The sequence below is a fragment of the Arachis ipaensis genome, chromosome B9 (assembly GCF_059453495.1).
Source record: "Arachis ipaensis isolate K30076 ecotype BB chromosome B9, ASM5945349v1, whole genome shotgun sequence".
NCBI lineage: Eukaryota > Viridiplantae > Streptophyta > Magnoliopsida > Fabales > Fabaceae > Arachis > Arachis ipaensis.
The window spans coordinates 156,394,772-156,408,423 of NC_142444.1; the positions used below are offsets into that span (position 1 = coordinate 156,394,772).

General features: G+C 33.2%; 2 protein-coding genes and 1 pseudogene across 4 annotated transcripts; 2 read left to right on the forward strand and 1 right to left on the reverse strand.

The window, feature by feature from the left end:
- The first annotated feature begins 1,213 nt into the window (after positions 1 to 1,213).
- On the forward strand, positions 1,214 to 4,001 carry LOC107616693 (transcription factor TGA2.3-like). Of its 2 annotated transcripts, none has more exons than XM_016318636.3 (11): positions 1,214 to 1,413; positions 1,494 to 1,609; positions 1,705 to 1,781; positions 1,861 to 2,028; positions 2,131 to 2,211; positions 2,313 to 2,372; positions 2,466 to 2,543; positions 2,636 to 2,693; positions 2,944 to 3,215; positions 3,301 to 3,546; positions 3,667 to 4,001. In XM_016318636.3, exons 1-11 carry the CDS (start codon positions 1,346 to 1,348, stop codon positions 3,811 to 3,813), a joined length of 1,371 nt encoding a protein of 456 aa, XP_016174122.1. In that variant the 5' UTR covers positions 1,214 to 1,345; the 3' UTR covers positions 3,814 to 4,001. The 2 variants fall into 2 exon arrangements, with proteins under 2 accessions (XP_016174122.1, XP_088356514.1); XM_088500388.1 differs by having other exon boundaries at positions 1,275 to 1,413; positions 3,364 to 3,546; positions 3,667 to 3,939.
- On the reverse strand, positions 3,950 to 5,125 carry LOC107616871 (uncharacterized). Its single transcript, XM_016318767.3, has 2 exons — positions 4,566 to 5,125; positions 3,950 to 4,423 (listed from the first exon to the last, which is right to left on the reverse strand). Exons 1-2 carry the CDS (start codon positions 4,945 to 4,947, stop codon positions 4,365 to 4,367), a joined length of 441 nt encoding a protein of 146 aa, XP_016174253.1. The 5' UTR covers positions 4,948 to 5,125; the 3' UTR covers positions 3,950 to 4,364.
- A 6,894-nt stretch (positions 5,126 to 12,019) lies between these two features.
- LOC107616561 (putative carboxylesterase 17 pseudogene) lies at positions 12,020 to 13,479 on the forward strand (annotated as a pseudogene). Its single transcript, XR_015899882.1, has one exon. The product of XR_015899882.1 is annotated as a putative carboxylesterase 17 pseudogene (transcript).
- Positions 13,480 to 13,652: the final 173 nt, after the last annotated feature.

Genomic DNA, 13,652 nt, shown 5'->3' on the forward strand with positions numbered 1-13,652 from the left:
ATCTGCAATCTACCACCCAATACAACAAAACTTTTAGGAAAATTATATTTTACTAACATGCATAACAATTTTTAGATTAAATATTAAATATTCTTTTAATATAATTTTTTATAAGGTTTAAAACTTATTATGAATTTAAATTCTAAACTCTAATAATTATCATAAATTAAAATAAAAATAAGAACAACACAGTATATATAATAATTGAATTCATTAACATATAGTGAGTAGCAGTAGAAAGTAGAAACTAGAAACTAGAAAGGAAAAGATTGAGCTGGTTATTGAAGTGTGTGAGCTTGTTGGGAAACTCAATTCCCAAGTCAGAAATGCGAGAATAAAATTGTTTTTATATATAAAATACTTGATATAAAAAAATATTGCGTTATTTAAATACAAATATTTATCTTTTTTCATAGTATTCTTTTAAAATAAAAATTTCGATATAATTATATACAAATTTTATAACATCGTGATTTTCAAAATTTTACAAATTAGTTGTTATATATTCATGTATAAATATATGTATTATTTAATTTATGTTTAATGTATATTTTATATTTTATATTTTAATATATATTTAAATTAGTAACTAATTTTATTATATACTTAACATAATTATTTTTTCAGATAAATTAAATAAATTTTAATTTTAAACATTATATCACAAATTTATACACTTATTCGAATATACACACAATTATATAGATTTTTTTTATTAATTCTAATACATAAGTTTTTTTTGGTTTCCCACAGTATCTCCAACCTGATAGGTCAAGAATTAATCCGTCGCGGTACTGAACTCCATTTAAGGGTTTGTCGCTGACCAATAGATTACTGTATGCACAAGGTATGATTCGAATTCTCGACACTTGTTTAATTCTAATACATAAGTTAAATCCATGTCTTAACCCTCAGCTTTATAGAAACCAACAAATCTAAATTTTTGTGAAGCCCCATTTGTATGCCAGGCACTAGTTTAGATTTCATTCTTATGGCCCATCGCGCAGCGGAACAAAAAAGAAACTGAATTAACTAAAAGGAGGATTTTCTTTGTTTCATATGTTACTGAAAAAAATTAAAGCCTAATATAAGAGATAGTTACTTGAGTTATTTAAATATGATATTTAGATTTATTTTTCACTAACCTTCATCTAATATCCAAAGCTAAATCTGAAAATGAGTATAATAACGTGAATCTGAGACACTGTTATGAAGATTTAGTAGGCTTTAAATACAAATAGGAGGTGTAGTCATTCGTAAAGGTACATCAAACCTTTTCAATTTTTGATGACTACACTCTCTCATCTTCATCTTCATGCTTGCTTTCGTAGTAAACTAAACAGAGATGCAAAGATTCAAGCCAACAACTGAATCACCACCATCACACTATTCTCACTCCCTCTTCCACCTTCGGTACTTGTTTCTTCTTCTTCATTCTATGAAGCAACCAACCAAGCAACAACTACTCATTCTTTTCAGTGTTTTTGAAACAGGGGAGATGACACTACCACAACTCCAAATCCAACAACGCGTTTAACTGATTCTGATCTTGCCGTTGCTCTTGTATTTCAACAACAGCACTATCACCATGCCTTTGATTTAACCTCAAGTTACTCTCTTTCTCACTCTCTTATCTCTCACTCACTCACTCTCTTATTTATCAAGCATACCTTATCCTCTGCATTATTTTACTATTATTTTCAGCTTCTCCTCCCTTCACTGCCAAGTTCAACAATGTTGCTGTTGCCTCAAGTAACTTGCAGTACGGGACATTCAACAACGTATGAACACACTCACACACACTCTCTCTCTTGTAGTTGGATTTCGAAGAACCTTATCTGAAATGTTGTGTTTCTATAGAACCTTGCTTCTTCAGGTTGTTACGTTGAGACAGGGCAACAGCAGCAGCAGCAGCATATGTTCCAGCAGAAGGGGCATTTTGAGACTCGGTCTGAATCAGCCATGGCTGACAATAGTCAACAGACCGATGATGCTTCCACTGATATTGACACCGATGATAAAACCCATGTACCTCTCTAAATTCCTCTGTTTACACAAACAAGTGCATGTTTTGTTTATTCTTTTGAATCTTACATGAGTGTTTCTATTTCTCTCCTCAACTGTGTGTAGTGCAATAATAGGGCTGGGAATGGGGAACTTGTAGTTGTGGACTCCAATGATCAAACTAAGCTTAAACATGAGGATCAGAAGGTTTGTTTCATTGTTTGTGTGCTACTTCTTCTGCTTACTATTTCAATTTCTGTTTCATTGGTAGTACTGATTCTTACATTTTTGTATAAACATTTTTCTAGACTCTTCGTAGACTGGCTCAGAATCGCGAGGCTGCTAGGAAGAGTCGATTGAGGAAGAAGGTAAATTAAGTAATTGATCCCAACCTGATATGTTAGATTGCTCAATTAAGCCCCTAACCATTGAATGATTGATATGTGTTGGTTTTTCAATAGGCATATGTGCAGCAATTGGAGAATAGTAGAGTTAGGCTTGCACAATTAGAGCAAGAACTTCAACGCGCACGTCAGCAGGTCTTAATTTGATTGTAGAGATTGTACTGTTTAATATGGTTTTGTTGTTAGTTCTGCTTACCATTATGTCCATGGGATGCTGTTTCCTTTAGGGTGTATTTGCTGCAACTGGAACTGTGGGGGATCATGCTCGCGCAGTTGTTGGAAATGGTAATGTTTATAAATAAGCCAGAGAATGTTTATCTGAGTTGTGACTGATCTTGTTGATGTCTTGTGGAACAAAATAAAAAATTGTTAGGTTTGTGTATTTTCTATTCTAGGTTCCCTTGCATAAAACTAAATAATCACTGAATGATGATTAGGCTGATGGTTTAGTTATGAAGAGCTAGATAGAATACTTGTTGCCAAGTTCAATGAGCTTCGAAAATTAATCTCTTGGTTTGAAATGTTCATATTTTAGGTGCCTTAGCATTTGATATGGACTATGCGCGTTGGGTCGATGAGCATCAACGTCTGATTAGTGACCTAAGATCAGCCGTAAATTCTCAAATGGGTGATAATGAACTGAATCTTCTTGTTGATGGTGTCTTGGCACATCATGATGAACTATTTCGGTTAAAAACCATAGGGGCCAAGGCAGATGTATTTCACATACTTTCCGGAACATGGAAGACACCTGCAGAAAGATGCTTCATGTGGCTAGGTGGATTCCGTCCATCAGAGCTTCTTAAGGTGATTGATCATCCATAGAATTGCTCACTTGTGCTTTACCTTGTGCCGAAAGCTATCTATGACATTTGTTTGTTTCAATATTCAGATAGTTAGAAACCACCTCGAGCCCTTAACAGATGAGCAATTGATGGGAATTTATAATTTGCAGCAGTCTTCTCAGCAGGCAGAGGATGCTTTATCCCAAGGCATGGAAGCATTGCATCAATCTCTTTCGGAGACGCTTTCCTCCACCTCCTTAGGTCCTACCAGTTCTGGAAATGTTGCTCAGTACATGGGCCTAATGGCAATTGCAATGGGCAAACTTGCCACACTTGAGAGTTTTCTTCACCAGGTAGATGAATGAAACTTCATTACATAAATAATTGGATTGTATATTGCTAATTCTTATTCCTCCATTCAAAGAATGTTACCATGCAATGTGTTCTAAGTTCTAACATGATCTTTTTGTTAGGCTGACCTTTTGAGGCAACAAGCACTGCAACAGCTGCAACGAATTTTGGCGACACACCAAGCCGCTCGCGCGCTCTTGGTCATAAACGATTACATCTCTAGGCTTCGAGCGCTTAGTTCATTATGGCTAGCCTGTCCTAAAGAGTAGGAACTGACATAGATATGTATAGTTTGCAACCACCTTTGTAATGCTGGTTTCCTAAGCTGATTTGGTAGTTCTGTAGTAATAGGTAGTTGGTGATGAGTTGTTTCCACCCTCAAAGCAAAAAGTAAATGGTTTATAGTTTGGCCACAATGTCAACAATCTCAAATTTTAATTGCATTGATCTGACAATCTTTCTTGAATTTTTGAAATGCTCTTGGATATAGTTCACAGGTTCAAGCTTACCCAAACAAATAAAAACCAAGAAAACTTAAAAAAAGTTTGCTCTGAATATAGTTATATCAGTACTAAGATGATATTAACACATTTTACAAATATATATTCTCCACAAATCTGTTCCAATAATGGTATGATCTGAACATAGATACCATCAAGTTGAACAATAATATTTACAAGATGAATGAAAGAAACTTTTCACATACTTTTCTTCCCTTTTTTGCACCTTCTCTTTTCTAAATATTCCTTACACTAATTAAATCATGTGAGCTGTATCATAAGTAAGCTACAATCTTCACTTTCAAAAGACATAAGATTCTTCAATCCTTATTATTCACCACAGGTCTATAGATTCTTCTTCTGCCGTTGTTCATTCTTCCTGCCAAGATTCAAAAAGTACCAATACCATTAAAGATTAGATTAAAGTATTAAAACTTTCCTTTAAAAAAATTTACTTTTATCATCTATCTTTCTAAAGTCTAAACCAGTAAAATAGAAAAGAAAAGAAAAGAAAAAGGTACCTGATCTTTTGTTTTTGCTGCATGGCACTTGTGGAATGAACACACCAGTCCCTTTTCCATGCTTCCACAAGTTCACTAGCCAAACCGGCGGTGCCGGTGCCGGTGCCGGCAACCGTCCGGCGGCATCTGATTCCCAGCAACATAAACTGCCAAAGCCACTGTTTAAAGAAAGTGATGCTGCAGCTGGACCAACACCATAAACCAACCTATTTGAATCACCACCACCATGGTTATTAATCTTGCAGCATGTTTTCTCTATCACATCCTCATTTTCTTCACTTGTTAACAGCAAAATCTGCCTCCTAATCTCAGCATAGAAACTATCATCATCATTCTCTGCCTCAAAAACAACACTAGCATTTGAATTCATCTCCATCTCCATATAGTAAGTAATAACTTGAAAACAAAGTGGATGCTGAAGTTTATGTATATATATGGAGGAGTAATTAGAAATAAAAATAAAAAATAATTTAGTTGTCAGTGTATTGGGTCCATGAAGTGTTAATCTAATCTAAAATAGTGTCCAAATTGGAAGAATATGTCCATTTTCGTACGTTAGCAAATGTCACGTACTTTAAATATTTGATGATGATATAGTCACTGAATCTATAATCCAAATCAATTGGTTCGCAAGGTATTTGGCGGTTACTTTCTTAGTGACATTTAATGGTTGTGATTCATCCACATCAACATCAACATCAACCATAACCTGTGTTTTGGGGTTACCATTAAAATATCAATTTTATGCGTTGTATTAATTAATGATACTTGTTTTGTGTTTTAAGCAATAACAATTAACAACACGTCAATTATGAGTATCTTGTTGGTGTTGGATCACTTATAATCTTATAATTATAACTGACAATAAAGGGTCAAACTTGTATATCCTAATGTGTGGATTGATTAATCAACATCTACTTCATTTGGGATGCTCTTTTATGGTAGTAATAATTAATTTCATTTTGGTAACATAATAAAGGAACAGGATTACATCTTATATTCATATCCGTGACTTATGCGAAATATCCAATATTTCATCATTAGCCCATGGAAATTACTATTATATCTATTATAGTAATCAAGTGCAATCTTAAAAACATAATAATAAATGTCTCAGATTCCTAACATGATTATCCATTGCTTCAAGTCACTGGTATCATCAGTCCATCACTTAATAAACATTACAATTTAATTTAGCTTCATTATTCATTATTGATATGGACAGCTCAATGTTTTATTAATTCTAATTTTTTTTTATCAAGGACGTTTAATCTAAAGTTAATTAAAAATAAAAGAAAAGAAAAAGCTTCTTTAGGATGATAAGGATGTGTGCTTTCATTAATATTGCAAATTATGATCTTCCTATATGTATATCTTTCATAGATAGTTTCTTAATCTCTGAGAAAACATTATCTAGCAAAATTAGGTTTTGGTTTGTATGCATGTGTTATGATGTAGAATAATTGACACAACTATTATTGTCATATACAAGTTTAATCACTAATTTGTTAGCTTCATCTATTTTCTTTGTATCTTTACAACTAAACTTGGAAGCAAATGATCGGAATAATATTTTTTTCAATTATTTATATGATGATCCAAAATGTGGGGTCCAGATCGCAACACATCTTTGCTTTGCATGTTTGGGATTCCACATGCCAGAGAGAAATGTCGGCTGAAGATTCTTTCATTATCTCCAATTTTCTTTTTTTGGTGAACGAGCCCCCTTGTATTTGGACGGAACATCGTTTTTGTTGTAGCTAGTTATCGCCTGTTTTGGGCGAGGCTATCGGTTAGAGATTCTTTGGGCATTTCCCTTTGTGGCCCATCAACTATCATTCTTCTTGGGCTTTGGATAACAGCATCCAACACAAGAGAGAATAGAACAAAGTAAGAAAATGGGCATGCAAGGTCTTGGTCTAGTAGTCATCATGTATGTCTTGTAATAAGTGCATTTGGATTCAAAATTTGATTAGGTCAAATAGTGGATAAGAGTATGAAATTTTATGTAGTGTTTGAAAGAGAGACTGAGACTAAGATAAATTTTAGTATTATGTTTGGTGTAAAAGTGTATAGGATTGAGTTATGTCTCAGTATCTTATTTGGTTTGAAATAAAAATAAATACTAAAATATTATAAATTACTTAAATAATCCCTTTCTCAACCTATGTCAAATTTCACGAAACTTCACTCTCTTTCTTCCTTGTACTCGAAGAACTGAGCAGCAAGGACACAAGCCGCCTGTCAACCTCTTCGTCGGCACCGCTGTTTACGCCGGTATAAATGACTCTCCCATCGAGCCTAGCGCATCGCAGCATCTCCAAAACTTCTCAATCGCGCCACCAAGTATTCCGCAAAGTCGTCTGTTTGGTGTTCTTTGCCATCTTTGCATCTACCTCACTACTGTCGCTGTTGTTCTTTATCATGTTTGCTCTTCACTTTGGAGTCGTGTCTCTACTCTGCTCTCTTTCTCTTAATCTCTACTTTCCTCTTTCGTTTGTCACATATCACCAAATTTGGGGGTGTATTTTTGTCTAGATGATTATATAATCCTTAATTATAATTGGATTAATAACTTTGTATGCTAATTTTCAAGATTTGCTCAAGCTCAGATTCGCTTGCTGGAGCTACGATGGCGATGACGCAACAGTGGTCCTGATGATGAGAAGATGAACAAGTTAGAAGCTGCGAAAAAGTAGCCCTAACTGGATTTACACAAAGGATAAATTTGGAATTAATTAATTAGAACGAATATATTTTGGTCATAAAATATTATTTAGATTTCAGTCTCCGTTCTAAAAAATTTTAATTTTCTGTATTTCTATTTTTTGGAGGTATTAAAATACTAAAATTTTGGAAATAGGAACAGAAATTTTAGTATCAATCTCTAAGCCAACAAATATAATACTAAATTTCAGTCTCTCAGTTTCCGTCTCAATATCTCAAAATAAATGCTATCTTAGGTATATTGTGTGACTATGTAAGTGAGTTTACAATACTTAAAATTGAGAGCTCTCTGATTCATTTAACAAAAAAAAAAAGAAAATAAAAAAATACTTTCTCAAAAAAAAAATAAATAAAAAATAAAAAATGTTTCACCGACTAAAAATAATAGGAAAGATTTGTTGAGACTTTAGTCATTAGCTCATAGTTTATAAATTGTAACATGAACTGACAGTTTTAGGTCACATATTAATATTATTGTTAATAAAAATTTTGATAAATATATAATAAAATATTGAAAATAAATTTTGTATAATTTTTATAATTTATAACTTCAGCATGTATTTAAGGCATATATTAGTTAAATCTTAATATAAGCACTGAATTAATATTTGATGGGTGATATTAGGCTGCGTTTGGTTGATGTCTTGAAATAATAAAGACATAGATATAAATATACATGAGTACATAGACATAAAAGACACTCAATTTTTCATCTTGTTTAGTAACTTAGACACAACAGAATATACAACTCAAAATTTTACTAAAATGTCAATTTTATCCCCATTATTCTTCTCTATCACTATTTTTGTCCAATCCCTTCTTTTAGAGTTATCATCAACATCAATACCACTATAATCTTCAACCAAATACAAAAGCAACAATATGCCAATTTAAATTAAATTTAATAAAATTAATAAAAATTTTAGAGTAAAGTATCGTTTTTATCCCAATGTTTAGGGTAAGTTCTATTTGTATCCCTAACGTTTAAATCGTCCTATTTGTATCATTAACGTTTATAAAAGTGATTCACTGTTATCCTACTATCAATTATACTAACAAATCAGATTATATTTTTCAATTATTCTCACTTGGATGTATTCATTCACAATTAGGTCTCACTTGGATGTGGTCAATTTTAATATTATACCCACTATTTGTGTTTAGATTCAATTATGTCCTTAGAAAAGTGAATTATGTAAATGTTGTAGGAATTAGTTTCAACATTTAATGAGCTATTTTTCGGAGTAGATCATCAATTTTATCTCAGACATTTATATTCTAATTTCAAGAAGAAATTTTTAAAACTCAAACTAAAGTGCTCATGATGTGTAATTGACGGCAGGATAACATTAAATCACTTTTATAAACGTTAGGGATACAAATAGGACGATTTAAACGTTAGGGACACAAATAGAATTTACCCCAAACGTTGGGGACAAAAACGATACTTTACTCAAAATTTTAATTTGTTGCATGTCTGTAAAATAAAATACACATGTAATTTTTTTTAATAAAGGGATAATAGAAGAGGAAAAGATCAGAGACGTTTTTTCTGAAAAGGATGAATGACGTTGGTAGAGAGAGGATGTGGAGGGAAGCGCCGTCGAAGCTTGAAGCCGCCGGTGAATCTGGATGACGATGGATCTGGACTCCTGTAACCCGAACCCTTCGAGAGAGAAGGAGGAGCAGAAGTAGCGGTTCTTGATGGAGGAGCAATGGTAATCGACGGCAAAAAAAAAAAAAAATGAACGCAGAACATTCATCTACATAATAAAATTAATTGCAAAACCAGAACATTCATCTACATAATCCCATAACAAAACAAGATTTACAATATATATTCTGAAAAAGTTTAAAAATAAAAATAAAGAAGCACAAGAAGATAGAAATAAAACAATGGCAGTATAATGATACTCACATTAACATTAATCAAATTACAACAATTTAGTATCAAAATTTAACAAACTAAACTCAAATAACCAAATCTGTGTTCAAATATTATTATCTAAAAAAAAAAAAACTTTTGAGGTAAAGTTGAAATAGATAGAACAATGGGCACCTGCAGCACCCACATTGACGGCGAGTCCGAAACGGTGAGGGAGGGGCGATGCGGTGAGACCCGTGACAAAGAGGGAAGGAGGCACGGTGAGATGTAGAAGCGCAGAGGCAAGAGGCAAGCGCTTCTGCATCTCACCGTGCCTCCTTCCCTCTTTGTCACGGGTCTCATCGCATCGCCCCTCCCTCACCGTTTCGGACTCGCCGTCAATGTGGGTGCTGCAGGTGCCCATTGTTCTATCTATTTCAACTTTACCTCAAAAGTTTTTTCTTTTTTAGATAATAATATTTGAACACAGATTTAGTTATTTGAGTTTAGTTTGACTGTTAAATTTTGATACTAAATTTGTTGTAATTTGATTAATGTTAATGTGAGTATCATTATACTACCATTGTTTTATTTCTATCTTCTTGTACTTCTTTATTTTTATTTTTAAATTTTTTCAGAATATATATTGTAAATCTTGTTTTGTTATGGGATTATGTAGATGAATGTTCTGGTTTTGCAATTAATTTTATTATGTAGATGAATGTTCTGCGTTCATTTTTTTTGCCGTCGATTGCCATTGCTCCTCCATTAAGAATTGCTGCTTCTGCTCCACCTTCTCTCTCGAAGGGTTCGAGTTACAGGAGTCCAGATCCATCGTCATCCAGATTCACCGGCGGCTTCAAGTTTCGACCATGCAGCATAGAAAAAATAACAAGTGTAGAAAAAATAACAAGTGTAGTAGAGTATGGCTTCTTAAGAATGCAAATCTTCCTAATTAGTCATTATAGCCCTTCCAATTTGGGTTGCCAAATAAATTTCAAAAGTAACATAATTACATATCAACGAGCTAAGATGGCACTCCATTATTATGAAGAAGATGCATGAATGAATGAATGTGTGTGACTCAAAAGAAAGGCAAACATCATTCATAGGCTTTGACCCCATTCAGCTCCAATTGTTGTACTTTTTCAAGTCCCAAAGACATGGGTTGTTTAGAGAGTAGCATGTTCAATGGACATCCTGAAAACCGGAGAGAGATTCCAACTTCCATGAATGTTTGGATGCTTTGTGACCAATAAAATACATGAGGCCCTTCGAAAAGGAACTTATTAGTGACATGCCAATATCCATGGCCACAAGAAAAGTAATCTCCATCCAATTTCCACTTTCTAAGAAATATCTAGAGTGATTTAATTGTGTAATGTCCCAAAACAGTGTTCCTGAAATGATTTTATTGGGAAGCAGCCTAATGTTTAATTTGCACTCAACAATATAGTTGACCAACACAAAATGTCAACAATGTTGTCTTTCGTACTTTTCTAAAAGAAAAAGTATAAGTAGACAATGAGAATACTAAACAATATGAATAATGGATATGTTGGATGTTTAAATCAATAGGTATGCAGATATTATGTTCATTATTTTTAATTGGATGGTTATTTTTTTAGATTTGATTTACTCATGCACAGTTAACAATGACTAAATGTTCAATTCACTATAAGTGTGCGTGCATATGGTTATCCTCATGTTAAGATTTAAGAGGTAATTTGAAAATGAAATATTTTTTTACTTTATTAGATTAATTCTAAAACCCATTATTCACCTTATTTACAAAATTCATTATCTACCTAACAAAATTCTTTTTAGATTCTGCCTCTATCCCTACATCATTATACGTGCTTAGTGACAGCAAACCATCATCATGAAAATTAGTGTATTTGTTAAATTTTTTATTCTAAATTTGGTAGCTATTTATACGGAGTTACTTTTGTATAAAAATAATAATTAAGATGTTGAGATATATTATGTTTTAATATTTAGTTGTCAAACAATCTAATTATTATGAATTTATTGTGAATTTCATACTTAAATTTATCAATTGTAAAGAGATGTGTTGATTCTTGTACTAGATAAAATAAATATAAATAACGAAAGCTAATTTTTAGAACACACAAATAATTTGTATTATTTTATTTGAAATAAAATGAAACGCGTATGCATCTTAAATAAATGATTTAAAGTTTAAACGGCAGAATTTGCATATAAATTCTCGTGATCAACATGAAAGTTTACGGGAAGAAATAGACAACATAGGAGCAGTTTCCAATTCCATGACCATACCTGAAGCCGAGTGAGAGAGGTGTGAATCAGAATAAAAAATGAAAACCTTGATACCATACAAATTAATTAAAAGAAAACAGCATGGGTCAATTTTGTGCATGATTAAGGTCAAACATGAACGGCTGGCGTGTAAACAAGCATATCATTGTGAATTTGTGATTAATTAATTGTAGAGCTAATTTTGGTAACTTAATAGTATGCGTTTATCTATCTTATATTCTAAAGACACGTATTAAGATTATAAATTGAAAATTTTTTTATTAAAAATACAAAAAATAAGAACTATTTTCTGTTGAAAAGTGGTTGCTTTGAGTTAAATTTGATTTCTTAACTCTAAAATTAGATTGAAATTGATCCTCAACTCTTTTTTGTTAGAACCTAAATTTTGAAAAACGATTGATTTTATATTAATAAAATTTTAAATTTTTAATATATTTATTTTATATTTAAAAAAAATTAAATTTTTTTACTAATAATAAATTATAATTTATAATGTACCGTGTGTATATAATAGTGGGTTGTGCACCCACCTAGAACATGCCATTATCAATTCCAAAACTACATGTATATAAATGTTTCTCTCCAATCACTTCATTATTTGTATATAAATGTAACCAACCACAAAGCTACAAACCCCAAAATTAAATTGCCCCAAGTAAATCCTTTTTGTTTTTTTTGGTTTCTTCTTTCAATGGCTGCTCTTGCATCAAGCCTAAGCCTTAGTCCACAATACAGAACAAGAAGCAAAGAATATCAACAACATCATCATGGTTCTATTGTTGAGGAAATCAAAGGGCTTATTAGAGTTCACAAAGATGGATACATAGAACGACCTCAAGTTGTTCCATGTGTCAGTTCTTCAGCTCTGAGTCCGGAACTAAAAGTTACATCAAGAGACATGGTCATTGACAACGTTACAAACACATGGGCACGTTTCTATGTTCCAAATCTCCACCATCACAGTAAGATACCTTTGCTGGTGTATTTTCATGGTGGTGGCTTCTGCATTGGATCAGCAGCATGGAGTTGCTACCATGATTTCCTCGCTAAGCTATCTGCTGAAGTAGGGTGCATGATTATGTCAGTGAACTACCGATTGGCACCGGAGAACCCTCTTCCATCACCATATGATGATGGAATAAAGACACTAATGTGGGTGAAACAACAATTTCTATATCAATACAATGATAGTGAATGGTGGACTAAGAAATGCAACTTTTCAAGTGTGTTCTTAGGAGGTGACAGTGCAGGTGCTAACATAGCTTACAATGTTGCCATAAGGGTATCTGAATCTGAATCTGAATCTGAATCTGAATCTGAATCTGCTTTGAGGCCTTTAAACTTGAAGGGACTTGTTCTGATACAACCTTTCTTCGGTGGAGAAGTGAGAACAGCATCTGAGAAATCCATGGCTGAATCACCTGGCTCTGCCCTTAACTTGGCAGCGTCCGATGCCTACTGGCGTCTGGCGCTGCCATGTGGGGCGGACCGTGATCATCCGTGGTGCAATCCTATTGCAAAAGGGGCAGTAAAGTTGAAGAATTTATTGGTGCCAACGTTGGTGTGCATATCAGAGATGGATATATTAAAGGATAGGAACTTGGAGTTCTGTGATGCTTTGGCCAAAGAGGGTATCACAGTGGAATATTCTGTCTTCAAAGGTGTCGGCCATGCCTTTCAGATTCTCAGCAAATCTCACATCTCAAAATACACAACACATCAAATGATGTCTTGTCTCAAGTCCTTCATCATGCCTCTCTGATTAGTATGAACCCATTGGTTTGTTGTAATACTACTTTATATAAGCATACTATTAGAGTAGTGTAATTTTACATTGAATCCAACTGTTATAACTCTTGACATTGTAGACATAATACAACTATGTTACGTGTACACAAAAAATCAGCAACAAAATCAGTTATAATTTGATGACTGATTTGTTGTGTACAATTATACATAATTATCAGATTATGAAATTTTACATTATAATGTATAAACAGAACAGAGAGAGGCTACTACTTATAACAGAACCATTGGGTCAACCATTGCAGAACATGCACGATGAAAGTTCGAGGTTGAGGTTTTTAAACGGCTTAAAACCTCAGCCCATTGTCTGCATAAACTGCTTGTGTTATCTTGCTCAAATGAGTGTTCCATTGTTTCACAACCTCTGCTCCTTGGATCCCTGCACAGTT

Coding starts and splice junctions, on each gene's coding strand:
- LOC107616693 (XM_016318636.3), top strand. CDS start 1,346: ATGCAAAGATTCAAGCCAACAACTGAATCACCACCATCACACTATTCT. Junction 2,373..2,465: donor AGAGTCGATTGAGGAAGAAG/GTAAATTAAGTA, acceptor GTTTTTCAATAG/GCATATGTGCAGCAATTGGA. Junction 2,544..2,635: donor TTCAACGCGCACGTCAGCAG/GTCTTAATTTGA, acceptor TGTTTCCTTTAG/GGTGTATTTGCTGCAACTGG.
- LOC107616871 (XM_016318767.3), bottom strand. CDS start 4,947: ATGGAGATGGAGATGAATTCAAATGCTAGTGTTGTTTTTGAGGCAGAG. Junction 4,424..4,565: donor CAGCAAAAACAAAAGATCAG/GTACCTTTTTCT, acceptor GAATCTTGGCAG/GAAGAATGAACAACGGCAGA.